This window comes from Rhinatrema bivittatum, chromosome 5 (assembly GCF_901001135.1).
Source record: "Rhinatrema bivittatum chromosome 5, aRhiBiv1.1, whole genome shotgun sequence".
Classification (NCBI taxonomy): Eukaryota; Metazoa; Chordata; class Amphibia; order Gymnophiona; family Rhinatrematidae; genus Rhinatrema; species Rhinatrema bivittatum.
The window spans coordinates 147760053-147781228 of NC_042619.1; the positions used below are offsets into that span (position 1 = coordinate 147760053).

Genomic DNA, 21176 nt, shown 5'->3' on the forward strand with positions numbered 1-21176 from the left:
ACTCCCAGGTAGTCTAGCGATTGGGAGGGCATCAGGCAGCTCTTGGCTGTGTGGACGACCCACCCGAGATTCTGCAGTAGATTCTAGACTCTGGTGGTCGCCTGGTGACTTTCCTCTGGAGATATTGCCCTGATCACCCAATCGTCCAGGTAAGGATGTACGAGGATTCCTTCTTTCCTCAGTGTTGCCGCCACTACCACCATGCTTTTGGTGAAGGTTCGAGGGGCGGTAGCTAACCCGGAGGGTAGCGCTCTGAACTGGTAGTGATGGTCCAGTATCGCGAAGCGCTGATGGTCGTGGTGGACCGGGATGTGGAGATAGGCTTCGGATAGATCCAGTGAAGTCAGGAATTCTCCCAGTTGTACTGCCCCTATGACTGAGCGTAGGGTTTCCATGCAGAAGTGCATTACCCTCAGGTAGCGACTGACGGTCTTGTGGTCCCAGGATGGGCCTGAACGTTCCCTCCTTCTTGGGGACGGATAAAATAGATGGAATAGTGACCAGTATTTTGTCGGTGCGTGGGAACCGGGGCTACTGCCTTTAGGCTGAGTAGTTTTGTCAGTGTGGTTTCCACTGCCGTCCTCTTGGAGAGGGAGTGGCACAGTGATCTCACAAATTTGTATGGAGGGATGCTATGGAAGTCCAGATAGTATCGCTCTTGAATGATTGTTAGGACCCACTTGTCTGATGTTATCTCGACCCATCTTTGGTAGAAGAGGGTAAGTCTGCCCCCTATGACTTCTTTCCTTTGGATGGGTCTGTTGATTCTCATTGTGCAGTGTGGCCAGGGCCTGTACCTGAGCGAGTTCCCCCACTTCTGTCTGTTCCGAAAGGACTGGGCCCTGCCTGCGGGACGAGGTGCTTGGTTTGTGTTTTATACGGTCTAAAACACTGGACTCCTCTGCCCTTGTATCTTCGAGGAGAGGAGTGCTGGTTTCTTTTGTTCCTGTCCTCCGGTAACCGAGGTACTGGGGATTCGCCCCATTTGTTGGCTAACTTCTCCAGTTCACTTCCGAACAGGAGGGATCCTTTAAAAGGCATTCTCGTGAGGCTCGTCTTGGATGTCACATCGGCTGACCAATTTCGGAGCCATAGTTGCCTTCTGGCTGCCACTATGGAGGCGACGCCCTTGGCTGAGGTGCACACCAGGTCAGAGGTCAGATCTGTGAGGAAAGAAATCGCCGGTTCTAATGTTTCGGCGGAAGTGGTTGCGTCCCTGGAGAGAAGCAAGCAGGCACATGTCACAATGGCACAGCAAAAAGTGATCTGCAGGGTCACTGCTGCAACATCAAATGACTGTTTAAGGATAGATTCCTGACTTCTGTCCTGGGCATCCTTGAGTGCAGCGCCTCCTTCGATTGGGATGGTAGTGCGCTTTGAGATAGCACAGACCATGGCATCCACTTTTGGGAACCGTAGGAGTTCTTTGGCCATGGGTTCCAGGGGGTATAGGGCTTCTAAGGCCCTTCCTCCTTTGAAGCTGGCCTCTGGGGCATTCCATTCCATGTCAATCAGTTGGTGTATGGCCTGCAGCATTGGGAAATAGCATGAGGCCTGACTAAGACCGACCAAAACTGGGTTCGTATTTGGCTCTGTTGTGGAACTCGCGCCTGGAATGGCCAGCATCTTCAGGGTCAGAGACACGAAAGCTGGTAACTCATCTTTGGAGAAGAATCGCATCATGGTTCGGTATGGTTCCATCCCTGGAGGGATTTCCCCTTCCTCCAGGGAGTCAGACTCTTCCCCCGAGGAGGAAGGGGAGGCTTTTCCCTGGATGGGGCACATCTGGGTAGGTGTCAGAGGCGCTTGGAAGGTCTTGTGCTTCTGGTCGAGACAGGGTCTGTGTCGCAGGCAATATCGATTGTGCCTGGACAAAGGTTTGCAGCCCTTTGAAGAATTCCACTCAGTAAAAGGTCCCTGGGTCCATATTGAATCCAGTGGAGGGCCCCCCCCCCCCCGGGGTGCCCCCGAGTAGGCGCCAAGTCGGAGATATAGAGGTCCGGGGTACTATTATTGGTGGATCTGGATCCCTCTACTGGCTGTGGGGGGCCTTGCTTAGGTTCCCTCTGAGCCTCTTCGCACTGCAGGCATAGGGTGGAGGCCACATCAGGTTGCGAAGCTCTCAGGTGGCAGGCTGGGCAGAGGGCTTGTCCCTTGGCTTTCTTGGCTGGCGGTGCCATGATTTGTGCACGTGGAGTGGCTCAAACTAGTCTGTGTGCGTAGATGCGTGCGCCAGGAGGCTTAGTTGTGCGTTGTGGTTGCGCCGGCCATGTGTGCCTGGGCGAGATGCACGTGCCGCCGTGTGCATGGCACAGATGCGTGCGCCCGGCTCACCGCTGTGCGCATGGCTCAATGTGCAGGACAACTACGGCCATCAAGGGGGGTGGGGGGGGGGGGGGGGGGGGGGGGGGGGGGGGGAGTAGCACCGATGATCACGCAGGCAAGATGGCAACACCCCCCCCCCCCCCCCCCGAGGATCTCCACATGTGTGGACCCTCGCACCGGATCGGGGTCTAGCCCGGACGGGGCTGCTCAACGCCGGAAGGGATGATCTGCGTGGCAATTCAAGCATTGGAGACCGGAGACTTAGAAAACGTTTTCTACCTTATCAGGTCTCGGCATTTCCCGGACTCGTGCCGAGCAGTCTCCGGCTGCGTGGGGAGAGGGAATTACCTTCACTGGCTCGCTCGATTCAAAACCCGCTGCCTCTAAGCCACCCTAGGGGCTAAGTCCACGCCAGGAACCGGCTACTGGACCGAGGCTTACCTCTGAGGGATCTCGGAAATCACCTCAGGAATTCCCGACTGTGGGAGGGACCCTTAGGTATCACTGCAGGAGAGCGGGGCTCATATTCTTGAGGTAAATTTTCTTTCTTCTTTGTTTTAGAATTGCTAACACTATTCTAGTGTGAGGATGTGTCCCTATCTGCTTAGGAGACTGAGAAATACCAAAGAGCTAAGCTTACTGCATGGGTATATGTAGGCTCACGTCAGCGTTGAAATCTGACTCAGGCTCCCATCTGCTATCAGGAGTACACAATACCCATTGGTCCTGAGTCCATCTGCTACACGATAGGAAATCTGAATTGCTCAAAGAACCCAAAGTACAATTTGCAAGAATCTTACTAGAGAAACAGTCTAATGACTGTCAGTCCTTATCTAGTGCGCCTAAGCATATGAATTTTTGAGAACTGGTACTGAGCAGACTCTCTCCTTACCTTCTCATAGTATATATTGATGAAAGTAGAGTAAGGAACGCAGACACCAGGAAAAAGATCTAGGCATCATAGTGGATAATACTTTAAAATCGTCAGCTCAGTGTGCTGCAGCAGTCAAAAAGCAAACAGAATGTTAGGAATTATTAGGAAGGGAATGGTTAATAAAACGGAAAATGTCATAATGCCTCTATATGGCTCCATGGTGAGACTACACCTTGAATACTGTATACAATTCTGGTCGCCGCATCTCAAAAAAGATATAGTTGCGATGGAGAAGGTACAGAGAAGGGCAACCAAAATGATAAAGGGGATGGATCAGCTTCCCTATGAGGAAAGGCTGAAGAGGTTAGGGCTGTTCAGCTTGGAGAAGAGACGGCTGAGGGGGGATATGATAGAGGTCTTGGAATGAGTAGATGTGACTCGGTTATTTACACTTTCAAATAGAAGGACTAGGGGGCATTCCATGAAGTTAGCAAGTAGCACATTTAAGACTAATCGGAGAAAATTCTTTTTCACTCAACGCACAATAAAGCTCTGGAATTTGTTGCCAGAGGATGTGGTTAGTGCAGTTAGTGTAGCTTGGTTCAAAAAAGGTTTGGATAGGTTCTTGGAGGAGAAGTCCTTTAACGGCTATTAATCAAGTTTACTTAGGGAATAGCCACTGCTATTAATTGCATTAGTAGCATAGGATCTTCTTGGTGTTTGGGTAATTGCCAGGTTCTTGTGGCCTGGTTTGGCTTCTGTTGGAAACAGGATGCTGGGCTTGATGGACCCTTGGTCTGACCCAGCATGGCAATTTCGTATGTTCTTATGATCCAAATGAGCAAATGATTATTCAGAGGCATTATTCCTATGGATCTACATCAGCACAGAATTATGAACTGGCAGCCTTTGTAGCCTGCCAGCAGCAGTATCAGGGGTCCTACCCTGAAATACAGATTGTTTTAGATTCTAATCTTTTCAGAAGTGCCATTGCTTTGCTGCTCTGGTGGTTAGCTAATAATTTGAAATGCACAGATGGTTCCAGTGAAAAATTCACCACTTTAGACTATGGCAAAAGAATTAAAAAATAATTTTCAAAGAATTCATTTAAAGTGAAAGAAAGGACTTTTATTAAAAGGGAACATTAGCAGATTAACTTGCAAAAATGTGTGCCATATAGGCTCTATTTGGCCATGGTACAAGCAGATCTCCATGGATGGTATAGCAACACGCTGCACAGATTATGATCAAATGGTGCGACCTGATATTACAACACTGTAGAAAAGTGGCTCTGAGCTTTCTAATTTAAGAAAGCTATTGTAAGACTCCACAGATAACATAGCACACATTTCTTACACCCACCATACAGTCATTTTGTGTCTGAAAAAGGAGGAAGGCTTTAATATAGCAATGAAATTCTTATCAAGGCATCTAAGATGAAGAATTCAAGTAGAGACAAAGATGAAACTGAACCATGAGATGACAGCTGAACCCAGATTACTCTGGTTACTAGACCCTACAACACGGCTCAGATTTCCCTTGAAGAATCGGTTTGCAGGCCTGGAAGTGGAGGAGATATCATTCCTTAAGGAGGAACCAAAACATACAAACCCCCAACATGCAGGCACAACCACCAATGCATCTAGGAAATGAAAGGTAGTGATGCTCTATATTGGTAGGATATTTTGGATTTAATTTATGAAGAACTTGTTCTTCCTTAGAGGATTTGAAAGCTGATATAGAAATAGACTGCATCATAATTTAATGATGCATTAACCTTTTAGATCCCAACGTTCCACAAGTGGAACATTTTTTTAAATGATTTTAATTACTCCAAACCTAAAGAAAATCAAATTTTCAACCATTTAGCTTGAGAGTATAGAACTTGAACAGTCTAAATCCAAAATGTGATGTTCCTAGATGAATACTCTTAAAGATATGAATATGCAAAGTAGGTCAAAAACTGAAGTTTTGACATAGTTTGACCTTTTCACCTTTTGGTATGATACTGAGTGTCAATAAAGGACTAGTGTGATATATTCAAGTTCCCAAGGGTTTTCTGATCATGTTGGCATAAATCTTTCTTTGTAGGTAAGATACAAATTGATCAGCACCAATTTATGTTTGCATGTTCCACATGTGGAACGTTGGGATCTTTGTGGTTCAAAATATACACATTTTTGAAAATGAATAAAATGCAAAAAACGATTCACAAATATTTTAAAAAATGGTAAATTACATATAATCCCATGCTCTCTCTCATGCATAAACATACACACAGACTTCTCATTCTCATGCTGTCCTCTCAAGCACATACACAGGCTTCACTCCCATGCTCTCTCTCTCTCTCAAACATACATACACACAGGCTTATCACTCCCATACACCATATGAGGAATCTTACTGTCTCCTGGGCCTCCATCTCAGGATGCAAGGACTGAGCAAGGTCCTCTTCTCGGGCCGCGGGAGACTAGCTCCGCGACAGCGTCTTCTTCTCGGGCCCCGCGAGACTAGCTCCGCACGAGCGAGACTAGCTCCGAGAGGCCGTCCTCTTCTCGGGCCCCGCGAGACTAGCTCCGCACGAGCGAGACTAGCTCCGAGACGCCGTCCTCTTCTCGGGCCGCGCAAGACTAGCTCCGCACGAGCGAGACTAGCTCCGAGACGCCGTCCTCTTTTCGGGCCGCGCGAGCGAGACTAGCTCCGCGACGGTCCTGTTCATTTCCTAATTTGGAATACAATGAAAACTCAGAAGTACTTGACTGTTGAAGAAGCAGTTGAACAAGTTTTTGGGCGATTCTGAAGCTACAGAAGCTGATATTGTGATTTTACCACATGGCTGTTGTGGCAGCTTGGAAAATTCACTGCCATCTGCTTGGAAAAGAAGCAATGAGCCACTTGGACTTCCTACGTGAAGTATCTACCGTAGCAATGAAATGTGGCCTTTCAAGCTACCGCATCCGGAAAGGAGGTCCTACAGCATCCATAAGTGCTGATGTAAAGGCATCACAGCCTCACTTCTTGTCCACAACTTCCCAAGGCCGATGTGCTGTCTGCTCCAAAAATACTAAAAAGTGGTGTAAATTTTGTGGTAAACGTTTACATGAAAAATGTTTTCCAGATTATCATGCTTGATTTTTTGACTAATTTTCATTCTTATGTATGATATCAGCTGTAGTATTGCAGTATGTTACAAGAATTACCTAAAATAAAGAAATGTTACAAGAATTACCTAAAATAAAGAATTTTTGAAAAAGTACTTTTTGACTCCTGAAGATCCCAACGTTCCACTAGTGGACATGCGTTTTTCTCAAAAACCCATAGTCCGATTTCCTTGAAAATTGTTTTATACCATATTTGGGTCTAGTTAACTAAGATATGTAAAAAGGGGCATCAGGAAATAAGTCCTTCAATGAGCGGGATCTAAAAGGTTAAGGGATCAACAGAGAAAATGGAGGAAAATGGAGGAAAGACCAAAGTGAACAATCAGAAAAGGATTATAAAGAACTGTCACAATATTGAATATTACTGTTGGAAATGAAGAAATCTTACTTTTTAGAGCTGTTTAGTCTGGTGCAATCTGCTATTAGACCGCCCAAGCCTGTGTCAGGAGGTAAACCTGATTGTGAGAGCCTAGCTAGGTTTTTTTGATCTTGCTGATAACTATGAGGATGTTTATTTACCTGTTATTCCCATGGAAAAACAAGAACTATGGTCCAACTTTATCCTTGTGTCTGAGAAGTCTCTGGTGGCTATAATTGTTGGGATAAAATCTTTAGCAAAGGAGTTGGACCCTTGTCCTCTCTCAATAATAAAAAAAACAAGGCTATTCTATTTCCTAAGTTCTTATTATCGTTGTCATCTTGAGTAGTACCAATAAAATTAAAGAGCTCAGACCCATTTTGAAGGAGTCTTCCAAAGATTTTGATAAATTACAGAATTATTGCCCCATCTCAAATTTATTTTTAGTGAAACAAAAAAAAAAAAAAAGTACTTTGCAACAATTTGATTTTTTCTTTAAGAAGTACATTCCATTCTTGATGGACAATACGGTGTTCATAAAAACAGAGGCACTGAAACTTTGTTGATCTCTCAGACAAAATTCATTGTGATTTAGAGTCTAGTAAGAGTGGTACCTTAGTGCATTTAGACATCAAAGCTGCCTTTGATACCATCTCACCAGAAGTTAATTAAAAGATTGGTAGCTGTTGGAATCAGTGGCACAGTATTAAATTGTTTCTTTCTTTTCTTTAAGAACAATGTGTTCAAGTTGATACTGATAAATCTAATTGGTATCTAATTGTCTGTGAAGTACTGAAAGATTCTTCACTCAACATTTTTTTTACATTCATTTAGTAGTCTGTTGTGTTCCCTGCAACTGATCTGTCATAATTATGGAAATGATGTTAATTTTTACCTTCCAAGTGATGTTGGTAGTAAGCTTCCTTCTGTCTCATTTAATAGGTGTTTAGAGGTTGTAAAAAGTTGGTTTGCCCAAAATGACTTAGAGTCCGATGCATTAAATATGCGCAGAAAGCGAGTGCTGAACAGTCAACGCCCACTTTCTTAATGTACCCCAGGCGCTTCCCTTGGGGGCGCCATGCGATATTTAAATTAGGGGGTCGCGTTAGTAAGGCGGCGCTAGGGTTGCTTGCGTGCCCTTAGCGCCTCCTTTCTAACGAGAACCCGATCGGCGGCCGTCCACCGGTTAGAAAAACCAAAGAGTTTATCAGCATCGGCTATCCTAAACACCGCACAGCCAGGGGGTTCAGGAAATGAACGCTTGTCAGTTGAGCGTCCATATCCTGCACCCAAATTCCAGTGTTTTGTTTTTTGTGTTTGTTTTTTTTCACTAGTGTCCCTAGTGCCTCTTTTTGCCACAGGCCCTAGTTTAAATAAATTAATTTAGTGAATCGCGTGCACAGGAGAGTGGCCTGTTCGCCCGCTCTCCCGCGACTTTTACTGTATCGGCCCGTAAGAAAGCACTTCTATGGGTTACTCCATTGTTAGAATGGGGTGATCCGGTACTAAATCAAACAGATTAATTCATAGGGGCTCTTACTAGGCCTTCAGCGAACCTGATCATGCACAATTTGCAGAGAATAAAATTCTGGGTTTTTTGTCAAGGCAGTCATAGCATCACAGATTACACAATGGAATTTAACCAGCTTGCCAATGAAGTGGACTGGAATGAGTCAGCTCTACATGCCCATTTATGGAGGGGCTTAGTGCCCCATATTAAAGATGAACTACCTCATCTAGACCAGCCAATGATTCTAGAAATTCTGCTTATTCTCTGTGTAAAAACAGAGAGATGCCTTAGAGAATGAGCCCATGAAAATGAAAGGGAGAAACCAAAGTTCGAGTGACAAGGTGCTCCCATAATCAGTGAATCTACTCTCAAAGAATCCATAGTTACTATCATTATCAGGCATCGCCTCTCTAAAGAGGAAAAAGAGTGATGGTGTGAAGAAGGAATGTCTTTATTGTGGTTTCCTGGGACAGTTCAGTGATTGCTGCCAGAGTAAGCCTCTATGTCAAAGGAGCCTCCAGCAGAGAAACTCCAGATCCCAGCCCCAATAGAGGGGACAGGTCAGGAGGCAGTTTCCCATTAAAGAATTGGCACAGCACTGGGGTCATCTCTCTGACATGTCACCTTGCCAGTGAAACTATCCTGGGAAAACAACCAAATCCCAGCATTAACCTTTATCAACTTCGAGGCATCTATCTCTTTCCTGGATCTAATGTTTGCCCAGCAACATTAAGTCCCCATTCAATCAAAGGGTTTAAGTATTTTAGTAGAAACCATTGATTGTTCACCATTAGCATAGAGGCCAGTTACTATTCAGACCCCACCACTGTACTGACAAATGCACATAAGCACCAGGAGACTATCACATTCGACCTCATTAAGGCACCACATTTTCTAGTTATCCTCTGTTTTCCATGGCTGAAACAACAAGAGCCATACAACAGCCATCTGTACATAGTATCCCTCTTTTCTGCCTTTCTCTCCCCCTCATTTCTTCAAACAAGCCTTTCTCCCCCTATCTTCCTTTTCCCCTTTTCTCTCCCCTTTTTCCTCAATCTATACCTTCTTTTCCCTTACTTATCCCCCTTTTCCCACCCTTCCTACCTTCTACCCCTTACCCCCCCCCCCCCCCTCGCCCTACCCCCCTGCCTACCCTCCTTTCAAACCTACACTCCTCGTTTTCCTTTAACATTATTTATTTTGTTGTATTTTGCTTTTGGTTTTTCTGTTTGTTGCTTCTCGTTTTAGTAACATCCTATTGTTTCAATGTCATATTGTTATACTGTATCTCCCAATTGAGTTCTATGTAAACCGGCATGATGTGTTTCACGAATGTCGGTAAATAAAAGTTAATAAATAAATAAATAAATAAATAAAAACAACTGGAAGATTTGGCAGGCAATATTCCCCTCCATGTACTGTCAACAAAAACAGTATGCCAAGCAAAGAAATCCCAGAAGGGGGTCCCAAGGAAGAGAATCCAAGCCATCAGGGTTTTTTGACCAAAAGGATGGGGGCAGACCACAGTAGAAGAAATATGCCGCTTATTTTGATGTATTTGACAATGAGCAGACACACTTACTGTGCACAGACTAGAAGATTGCCCCCATAGATCTGTTACCAGGGGCAGAAGTTCTTTTCAGATGAATCTATTAGTTGCCTGAACTGGTCTTGAAGGCACTTTAGGACTCTTTCCAGGAGAACCTAAAGAAAGAGTGTATCTGGCATTCTACATCTCCAGCCTTGTATAGACTACCAAGCTTTGAATGCAGTTACCATCAATAACCATTACACCTTCCCCTGATAAATGAACTATTGAAACGTCTTCAAGCCACACAAGTATTTACCAAGCTTGACCTGAGGGATGCATATAACTTGGATTATATTCGGGAAAGGGATGAATGGAAAACGGCCTTCCAAACACAATACAGACACTGAGTATATGGGAATGGCATTTGCGTTATGGAATGCCCCCATCACATTTCAGCATTTTCTAAATTAGATTTTTCAAGACATGCTGGACCAGTGTGTGATCTATTTAGATAACTTTTATATTTTCTGAAAACTCAGCAGAACAGGTCTTGGAATGTCTGAGAACATAAGCTATATGCCAAGTTAAAATGGATCAGATACTCCTCAATGACTTACCGTTGGGGTAGACTGAGGGGGGATTATATTCCTGCATCTCTCCTTCAGTTACAGACCTTACTTGTTAGGATTTTTTTTGTTTCTTACGGCCGATGTCCCGAGGGTGGGGTGGTGGGGGGGGGATTGGGGGGAACTGTTTAACTGTATGTAGAGTTTTGGAGTTTTTCCTTCGCTGTTTTCTGGCCTAAAAGAGTGTGGCTGGATGTCAGCATTTGTGGAACTAGTTTTCTTTGTCTGAAATGTACATACACCTGTGGGTATAAGAAAATGTGGCTAATGGAGTTGTATGGTTGACCTTGTTTGTTGATTGTGTCACTACTATAAAAATCAATAAAAAAAAAAAAAATGGATCAGATAAATGGATCATGGAATTTTTGGGCCACAATTTCAATTGACAAGTTATAGATGGACCAAAGGTGGTTAAGTGCACTGGCCTGCCCAAAAGAATGAATGAAATCCAGTGCTTCCTGGGTTTTGCAAATGTTTACTGCCACTTTATCCTGGGTTTCTCTAAAATGTCAGTGCCATTAACAGAGGTACTCAAGAAGGAATCTTTTTTCATATGGGCCACAGAACAATCATCAGCTTTTGAACAATTGAAAAAGGCATTTACAACTGCTCCAATTTTAATACTCCCCAACCCTCAGCAACAGTTTATTGTAGAAGCAGATACATCAAGGGGAGCTATCAGATCAAAACTCTCAATAAAGGAAGGGGCCCTCCTGCTTCCTTGTGAATTTCACTCATGCAAACAGACCCCAGCTAAGAATTATCATGAACTCTTAGCAATCAAAATGGCTTCATCTGCTAGAAGGAGCCGGTCCAAGTCCAGTCTTCACTTTTCATAAAAACCTAGAATCTTTATTAACCACACATTATGACAACTCCCTCCAAGCCTGATGGTCCCTTTTCTTTTCCTGTTTCACTTTGATCTGACCTACTGACCATAATCTATGAATAATAAAGCTGTCGCCCTATCATGTAGGGAAGAGGAGCCAGCGGACCTGAAACTCCCCTCCACCATCCTCGGGCTGGATAATTTTATGATGTTAGAAACCCAGAGTTAATGGAAATCATACAAAGGTGCCCACAGAAAGATGAATTGCACAAAGTCAGTTTCAAGAACTGGGGACAGAAGTAGAAAACTCCATGTGGCGTAAACAAGGCTTTCTCCTTTTTAGAAAGGAACATCTATATGTGCCTAAGGGCACAACACATTTGGAAGTATTATGAAATTCTATTGATTCTCCACTAGCAGGTTGCCTGGGGTTCCACAAGGCCAAAGAACTGGTTGCCTGAATGTTCTGAAGGCCGGGATGGAGACAAAAGGTTGCCAAGTATTTTAACTCATGAGAAGCTTGTGCCCAAAATAAGATTCTTCAACACCATCCACTCAGATTGCTCTTGCCCTTACCAATGCCCTCCAGACCCTGGGAATGGATCTCTAAGGATTTGATCATAGACTTACCCCCATCTCAGGGGAAAACAATGATCTTGGTGGTGATAGTCATTTACCATGATGGTTCACTTGATAACAAATGCTAGTCTCCCATCATCCCACAAAATGGTGGATTTGGTAATTCAGGAAGTGATATGTTTCCATGGATTGTCATCATATATTGCTTTTAATCATGGTTCCTAATTTCAGCACTTTTCTGTAAGGAAAAACTACTGGATGTCCAGATCCACCTGTCCGCTTATCTGCAAATAGATGGTCAGACAGAATAAGTAAATCAAACAATGGAACAGTATCTTCGTTTTGCAGTTTCCATCAAAATTATTGGGTACAGTTATTACCAATGAAAGAATTCAACTACAGTACATTCAACAACCAAAATCTCCCTGGTTTTTTTTTTACAATTTTGGGATTCATCCTGTTTCATTCAGGAGAACCCCGACAGTCAAAGGTCCCTGCAGGAACACAAAAGATTGGGAGGAGGTAAACAATTGATTTTCAGAAGTGTGTTCATGAGGAGATAAATAGAAGTAAATAAGGTGATGGGACCAGATGGGATACATCCATAGGTACTAAGGGAACTGTCTAACCTTTACAATGCTTCCCCTATGTGGGTGAAGGGGTGGAAGAAGGGGGTGCCACCCAAAGGAATAAAGGCAGGAAACAAGTTTTACTTGCCTGCCTCACCCTTCTCACACCATGCCCATCAAGAATGCCAAAATTGTTGTGAATGCTAGCAAACATCAAATACCGACAGCTAGTAAGAAAAAAAAATCTTTAGTCTTTTATTATAAGATTTCGTATAATAGGAGCAGTAATTACCAAACAATGCAGAGTACATTTTTGGCTCAGGGTTCCCAAGCCGCTCCAGTCAGTTAAATATGTCACCATTTCCAACCTAAACATCAATGTAGTTATTTAGTTAGCATAACATTTTGTAATTGGTAGAAATTATAATTTTATCTCATATAGGCTAAGACAACTGGATTCTTGTAAGTCATGTGATTTCTTGCAAATTGGACCAAAAAGGTAGGAAAACTCAGTGCTGACCCTTGACCTTTTAACATTTTTTTTAGCATTTCAGCAGCTTTAGCAATTCCTACAAGTTCAATCAGTGAAATATGCAAATATAGTCACTGTATAAGATGAGTCTAGAGCTAAAATAGAATGCAGGCACTGATCGTTGATACATTTCAGCATTTCCAAGTACTTTTTCCACAGTGAACCTGGAACACTAGTCATTTTCGGAACATTAATTCCTTATACTGACTTTTTCTTCAAATACATTCAATACTAAGCAAAAATGTGATGCAAATACACAAGAATAATGATTTGTACTGTGGCTTGCTTTATCCTGCATTTCTGGCTCTTTACCACCCTGAGATATAGCTTTCACAGGTGTAATTTTCATAGCAACTATGCAGAGCACCCTTCCACAGGGGAGATATGATAGAGGTCTATAATACAAAGAGTGAAGTGGAACAGGTAACCGTGAATCAGTTTACTCTTTTAAAAAGCACCTTTTAAAAAGCACAAAAACAAGGGGACATGCAATGAAGTTACTAGTTAATACATTTAAGACAAATAGGAAGCTTTTTTAATTTACTCAATGCAAAATTTAACTCTGCAATTCATTGCCAGAGGATAAGGTAAAAGCTCTTTAAAAAAAAAAGTTTGGACAAGTTCCTGAAAGAAGAGTCCAAAAAACTTTATTAAAGAGGACTAGGGGAAATCCATGCTTTAAGGGGATAAAACAGCATGGACTATCAAACTTTAGGGATCCTGCCAGGTGCTTGTGACCTGAATTGCCCACTGTTGGAAAAAGAATACTGGGCTAGATGGACCTTTGGTATTACCCAGTATGGCAAATCTTATGAGGACAGAATGTCACAAATTATACAAGTTGCTCACATTTCCGTATTTCAGTGCTGAAAAGGAACAAAAGCTTTTTATTGCTCGTGCATGAAAGGTCCAACACCAAAGAAGCTTCACTACTTTCAACAGTTTGCAAAACTCTAAGGAAAAGCAATGCCAACAGGGAGGGAAGTGGGTTTGAAGGCAGGCAATCTGCTATCTTCACTATCATCCACTAGAGAACTATTTAGATCATCTCTAGAACTCACTTGAACTTTGGCAGTCTAATATCAAAACCCAGTCTTATAACTATCAACTGTTTATTTAGCCTACATTAGGCACCGTATCTTCTACTTATGTTATTAACCCATATGTACTAATCCAAGTTATATCGACCTGTTCATTATAAGACATTTACTTGTCAATGTTATTGTTTAGAATGTAAACCGAATTGATCAGTAATTCTGTTATTGGAAAGTCGGTATATAAAAATGCTAAATAAATAAAAATAAATAATCTTCAGAGAACACCCAACACAGCTGAACAACTTTGCTTTATAGGAAAAATCGGTTCACCCAGTGACAAGAGGGATTCCCTAGCTAAGGACTGTCTTCAACAGAAAGAGGAAGACAACCATCATCACCATCAATCAGGAAATACATATATTTAAAAAAAACAAAAAAATATTAATACAATTCTTTTGGAGGAGGAGGGACCCTTTTTACATCTTTTACAACAAGAAATCCAAAATCTAAGAATGGATGCTGCAATGGAGTTGAGCTCTGTCCCACAAAGGGACCATAAAGCAAAAACAATACAAACTTAGCTTGCCATTAGGACAGGTCCAAAAAAGTTAGAGTATATAAATTTGTGGGCTGAAATTCATTTCACAAACTTGTACATCATTCACTGGAAGTAGACCTTAGATGGGAAAACATCTCCATTACAGATCTTCTATTACTGGCCTATACATGCCCTTTAAAGGTCAGGCCTGCCTGTGCATAACAAAAAGAAATGCAATTTATTACCAACTAGAAATGGTGCATTTATAGGCTTACTGGGATTAAAATAAACAAGCTGATAAGACTTTCTGCATAACTGAGTTCACTCCAGCTAGAGGGCTGAAGCTCTCTTGCAATGTAAAATAAGAATGATCTTTTCACCTGAAGGAATACTGATGATAGAAGATTTTGTTGCTGATTGGATAAGATTTGTAGGTATTGCTTTGTTGAAATATTGTATGACTTAAAGCTTGGGATGGAAAAGATATTGCGAGATAAACTGATACTTTGTGCGTTAGATGTAATAGAGAAAGCTAGGTAAATTCTAAGTGTGTGACTGCCTTAAAGGAAAGGGTACTTGGCTCTGAAAAAAGGCGTGAGCAAACTGATACTGATCTGACAGATGTTCCAGAAAGTATTTTGTTTTTTAAATTGATTTTTTTAAACTTTGCATTTATACCATTTTCACATTATACAAGTATAACACTTGTTGGAAACATACAAAGATTAAAAACAAAGAAAAACAATCACTCATGAAAAGAAAGCAAGAATAATAAAATAATCAGACCACTACAAGTGGAGAGAACACAAACCCAATGTCAGAGGAAATTATCATTTAAAATGAAAACTACTCGCTGGGAAGAACCCTTCATTTACAAACTACAGTCAGTCCAATATGGGAGATAAAGTAGCTCCTTGGTCCCAGTGGCAGAGAGATGTTTACCAGAGGCTGCCTCTTTATTAAGAAAAGAAACCAACCAAGGAGGGTAAAAAAACACACACTTTACTCCTCTAAATTTAATGATAAACTTACAGGGAAAATTAAGCTAAAACATAGCCCCTATCTGAATGATCCTGCACCTCAATAACAAAAATCTCTAACTCTTCATTTGGGTCACCTTAGCAGCATCTGAAAAATACATACTTTAGCCCTAAGACAGGCACATCCCTATTTTGAAAAATCTGTCTCAGAATACCTAAAGTACTTGAATGTATCTTGCCTTGAGCTACAATGAAAAAGTGTGGGCTAAATACACTAAATATACAAACATAACCGCAATCAAAACCAAGAGCTAAGGTCACAATAAGAGTGGATGGAGAAACCCAATCCTCTGTAGATTATTCAAAACTAGAGGAATAATTAAAAACATCCAAGGAAGCCTGAAACTCAGCCCTAACATGGTCAGCATTTTTAAAATGTGTCAAGTAATAAGCTTTTCATATAGGTGATATAAGGTTCTCAAGTATTCCCAAAACTTCCAAACGTATTTCTCAACATTTCCACTGGAGAAATAAAACGCTTCAATAATCCAAGTATTTCATATTCTAGATTTTCCATCTTATTGAACAAGAAAAGATGACTTTTAGAAATGACCCCAAAAGAGTTCTATATAGTAGCAATTTTTGTTACAAATGAATCCACTTTTTGAGATATAGCTATGGTCTGTTCTTCAGAAAATAAACTGTGTTGTTGGGATACAAATTGACCTGTTGTGAAATGTAAGCAATAGCTTCCCAAATCATATTGAGGGTAATAGTAGGGAGCTTAGGTAAATCAAAACAAGTCTGCTTCACTTTTTTGAAGGGGTTAATAAACCTGTAGATAAAGGTAAACCGATAGATGTAGTATATTTGGATTTTTAGAAGGCATTTGACAAAGTTGCTCATGAAAGGCTACAAGGAAATGTAAAAAGTAATGGGATAGGTAGCGATGTCCTTTCATCGATTACAAACAAGTTAAAAGAAAGGAAACAGAGTAGGATTAAATAGACAATTTTCTCAGTGAAGGGGGGTGGGCAGTGGAGTGCCTCAGAGACCCATGCTTTTCAATATACTTATAAATATACTTATAAATATACTGTACTGGGACCTGTGCTTTTCAATATACTTATAAATGATCTGGAAAGGAATAAGACGAGTGAGGCAATCAAATTTGCAGATGATACAAAATTATTCAGGGTAGTTAAATCACAAGCGGATTATGATAAATTACAGGACCACCTTGTGAGACTGGAAAATTGGGCATTCAAATGGCTGATGAAATTTAATGTGGAAAAGTGCAAGATGATGCATATAGGGAAAAATAACGCATGCTATAGTTACAGGATGTTAGGTTCCATATTAGGAGCTAGCACGCAGGAAAGAGATCTAGGCGTCATAGTGGATAAACCATTAAAATCATCGGTTCAGTAGTGCTGCAGCAGTCATAAAAGCAAACAGGATGTTAGGAGTTATTAGAAAGGGAATGGTGAATAAAATGGAAAATTATCGCTCCATGGTGAGACGGCACCTTGAATACTGTGTACAAATCTGGTTGCCGCATCCCAGGAAAGATATAATTGCGATGGAGAAGGTACAGAGAAGGCAATGAAAATGATAAAGGGAATGGAACAGCTCCCCTAAGAGGAAAGACTAAAGAGGTTAGGACTGTTTAAGCTTGGAGAAGAGACGGCTGAGGGGGGAATGTGATAGAGGTGTTTAAAATCATGAGAAGTCTAGAACGGGTAAATGTGGATCTGTTATTTACCCTTACGGATAATAGAAGGACTAGGGGCACTCCATGAAGTTAGCATGTAGCACATTTAAAACTAATTGGAGAAAGTTCTTTTTCACTCAACACACAAACTCTGGAATTTCTTGCCAGGGGATGTGTGGTTAGTGTAGTTAGTGTAGCTGGGTTTAAAAGAAAAGGTTTGGATAAGTTCTTGGAGGAGAAGTCAATTACCTGCTATTAATCAAGTTGACTTGGAAAATAGCCACTGCTATTACTAGCATCAGTAGCATGGGATAGACTTAGTTTTTGCATACTTGCCAGGTTCTTATAGCCTGGATTGGTCACTGTTGGAACAGGATGCTGGGCTTGATGGACACTTGGTCTGACCCACTATGGCATGTTCTTTTTGTTTATAAGTCCACCTCAGAGGTAAAATAGTTTTATAAGAACAACTCTGATTCTACTTTTTATTATTATTCTTTATTTTCTTATTTAGATTAGTAAAATAAAAAGGTATCACATTTTTTGCTGTTTATTTCTGCATGGAATAAGAACTATTTTTTTTTTTTTTACTAGTATGTTAAAGCCTCCTACGTTTTCAATGGTTGCTACATCATTCAATCCACAATGAGGAGAAGGTGTATAACTAACATTTTTTCACTCGGCTTTAAAACTTCCTTCACCTGATCTCCACTTCCCCTTTTCTTGTACAGGTACTCAAGCTCAGACAAAAAGGACAAGGGACCAATCATGTCAAAACTTAGCTCCTGCAACTTGTATCTTCATCAAAAGGACAAAATCTTGGGAAAATCAGGTACATGAGTTGCAACTTCCTAAAGGTTACAACTATCTTCTATGACAAACAGCTATTCTGTAAAATAAACCAAAAACATGTCACATATCCAAATTCAGTCTAACATATCTAGGTATACTGGATAATTTAGACAATCCAGACTAAGCTTTAAAAGGTTGCACTATAACCTGATGATCATGTTGCAAGGAGCATAGTCATTTTTTTAAACTTCTAATTCTTTAAATAAAACATTGAACAGCAGTAACGTCAAAAACCTGCAAGCTTCTTTCCAAACAGTACTGTATTGATTTTCTACTTTGAATAAAATGCTGTGGAATGTGAAGTGCTGCGTAAATAAGCTCTAGGGAAGAATTCACAGATAAGCGGCTGTCGGAAATACCTGACGGCAAAGACCAAGGTCAAATCAATTCTAATTGAATAGAAAATTTTATTTCCACCTAACTCTTGACCAGAAGCCCACTAATATGATAGCTTTATGCAAAACAGTTGCAAAGAATACATAATATCTAATGGAAATTAGAGTACCAAAAAAGAAAAGTATTTAACACTATTTTCCTGAAATAATTATATGGAAATATATGCAATCGAGATTTATAAATTAGTCTTTTAAACTCTACAAGAACAGATGCATCTAAGTTTTGATGGAGTCAAATTTATTTTGCAAATACAATATAAAAAATGATTTCAAATCAAGAATCAAATACAAGAACTAATTCTAAGAAAACTAATTATACAACAGTGAGTTTGAAGCCAAATGATGTGTGTTAATTACTACTTTTGGTTCCAAGCCTTGACAATGTGATACTTAAATTGCAGTGTATTTTTATTATATGCAAATTTGTTTACCTGAATCATGGACTCTGCTAACTGTGCTTCATCCACTTCTAATATCATTCTTTTAATTTCCTCATATGGCATTCGAAATGAACCCAGGAAAATGGCTAACACATTTTTAAAGGAGAGAAACAGATATGAAAATATATTAATATTAAAATTCTAGTGTTACCTCAAAAGCAGCAAATGTCCTGAATATCTTTACTTAGTATACCTACAATAAACAATCTTATTAATCAATTATTAATAGATTAGGCAAATTTCTGCCAACCATGACAAGTTCTGGAAATATTAACAGAAAACCTAAATCTTATTGTAAATGACCATTTACCATTTAATTGGCCATGTTGAAGTACTACCTTAAATACTACTACTATAATTTAAAACTGAACTAAATTAATAAATATGATTTGATAATTTTGATTTAATACAAATATGCACTGAGTGTTAAACATACAGAAAATAGTATATACAGATTATATTTGCATATAACCAGAGAAATTTCTTCCATGAAATCGGCCTTTAAGAACACTTTTGGATTCTGTGCATGGGATAGCAAACATTTAGTCTAAAAACTGTCCACCATGAGTTGTGCCCAGCATGTAGTAAGTCAGATTGACAAACTAAACAGTATCAAATCACCTGGACCGGATGGTATGCATCCTAGGGTACTGAAAAAACTCAAAAATGAAATTTCTGACCTGTTAAAATTTGTAACCTGTCACTAAAATCATCCATTGTACCTGAAGACTGGAGGGTAGCCAATGTAACCCTAATATTTAAAAAATGTTACAGGGGAGATCCAGGTAACTATAGGCCAGCGAACCTGAATTCAGTGCCGGGAAAAATAGTGGAAACTGTTCTCAAGATCAAAATCGTAGAGCACATAGAAAGACATGATTTAATGGAACACAGTCAACATGGATTTACCCATGGGAAGTCTTGCCTAACAAATCTGCTTCATTTTTTGAAGGGGTTAATAAACATGTGGATAAAGGTGAACCGGTAGATGTAGTGTATTTGGATTTTCAGAAGGCATTTGACAAAGACCCTCATGAGAGGCTTCTAAGAAAACTAAAAAGTCATGGGATAGGAAGCGATGTCCTTTCGTGGATTACAAACTGGTTAACAGACAGGAAACAGATAATAGGAATAATGGTCAGTTTTCTCAGTGGAAATTTGATAACCTCACTCGTATTCTTTTCCAGATCATTTATATATATATATATATATATATATATATATATATATAAATATATATATTTGCAGATGATACAAAATTATTCAGAGTAGTTAAATCACAAGCAGACTGTGATACATTACAGGAGGACCTTGCAAGACTGGCATCCAAATGGCAGATGAAATTTAATGTGGACAAGTGCAAGGTGTTGCATATAGGGAGAAATAACCCTTGCTGTAGTTACACAATGTTAGGTTCCATATTAGGAACTACCACCCAGGAAAAAGATCTAGGAATCATAGTGGATAATACTTTAAAATAGTCGGCTCAGTGTGCTGCAGCCGTCAAAAAAGCAGACAATGTTAGGAATTATTAGGAAGGGAATTGTTAATAGAACGGAAAATGTCATAATGCCTCTATAATCGCTCCATGGCGAGACCGCACCTTGAATACTGTCTACAATTCTGGTCGCCGCATCTCAAAAAAGATATGGTTGCAATGCAGAAGGTACAGAGAAGGGCAACCAAAATGATAAAGGGGATGAACAGCTCCCCTATGAGGAAAAGCTGACAAAGTTAGGCTGTTCAGCTTGGAGAAGAGACGGCTGATGGGGGATAAGATAGAGGTCTTTAACATCATAAAACGTCTTGAACGAGTAGATGTGACTCGGTTATTTACACTTTCGAATAAAAGAAGGACTAGGGAGCATTCCATGAAGTTAGCAATTAGCACATTTAAGACTAAATGGAGAAAGTTATTTTTCACTCAACACACAATAAAGCTCTGGAATTTCTTGCCAGAGGTTGTGGTTAGTGCAGTTAGTATAGCTGGGTTCAAAAAAGGTTTGGATAAGTTCTTGAGGAGAAGTCCATTAATGGCTATTAATCAAGTTTACTTAGGGAATAGCCACTGCTATTAATTGCATCAGTAGCATGGGATCTTCTTAGTGTTTGGGTAATTGCCAGGTTCTTGTGGCCTGGTTTGGCCTCTGTTGGAAACAGGATGCTAGGCTTGATCGACCCTTGGGTCTGACCCAGCATGGCAATTTCTTATGTTCTTATATACAATGTTGGATCCATAGCTGTTCACTATGGATTAGCATTTCAGTGCAAATATAAATGTGAAAGTATAACGTTGGCTGCTATACCTGGAGGCCAGATATCAGTG

At 40.6% G+C, this 21176-nt stretch overlaps 1 protein-coding gene across 1 annotated transcript in view; it reads right to left on the reverse strand.

Annotated features, from left to right (window-relative positions):
• DIAPH3 (diaphanous related formin 3) overlaps positions 1–21176 on the reverse strand; it is a 1173174-nt gene that overhangs the window by 707684 nt on the left and 444314 nt on the right. Inside the window, exon 19 of the mRNA XM_029602990.1 lies at positions 18842–18936. Within this exon, the coding sequence (XP_029458850.1) occupies positions 18842–18936 (95 nt within the window). The remainder of the gene's footprint in view (positions 1–18841; positions 18937–21176) is intronic.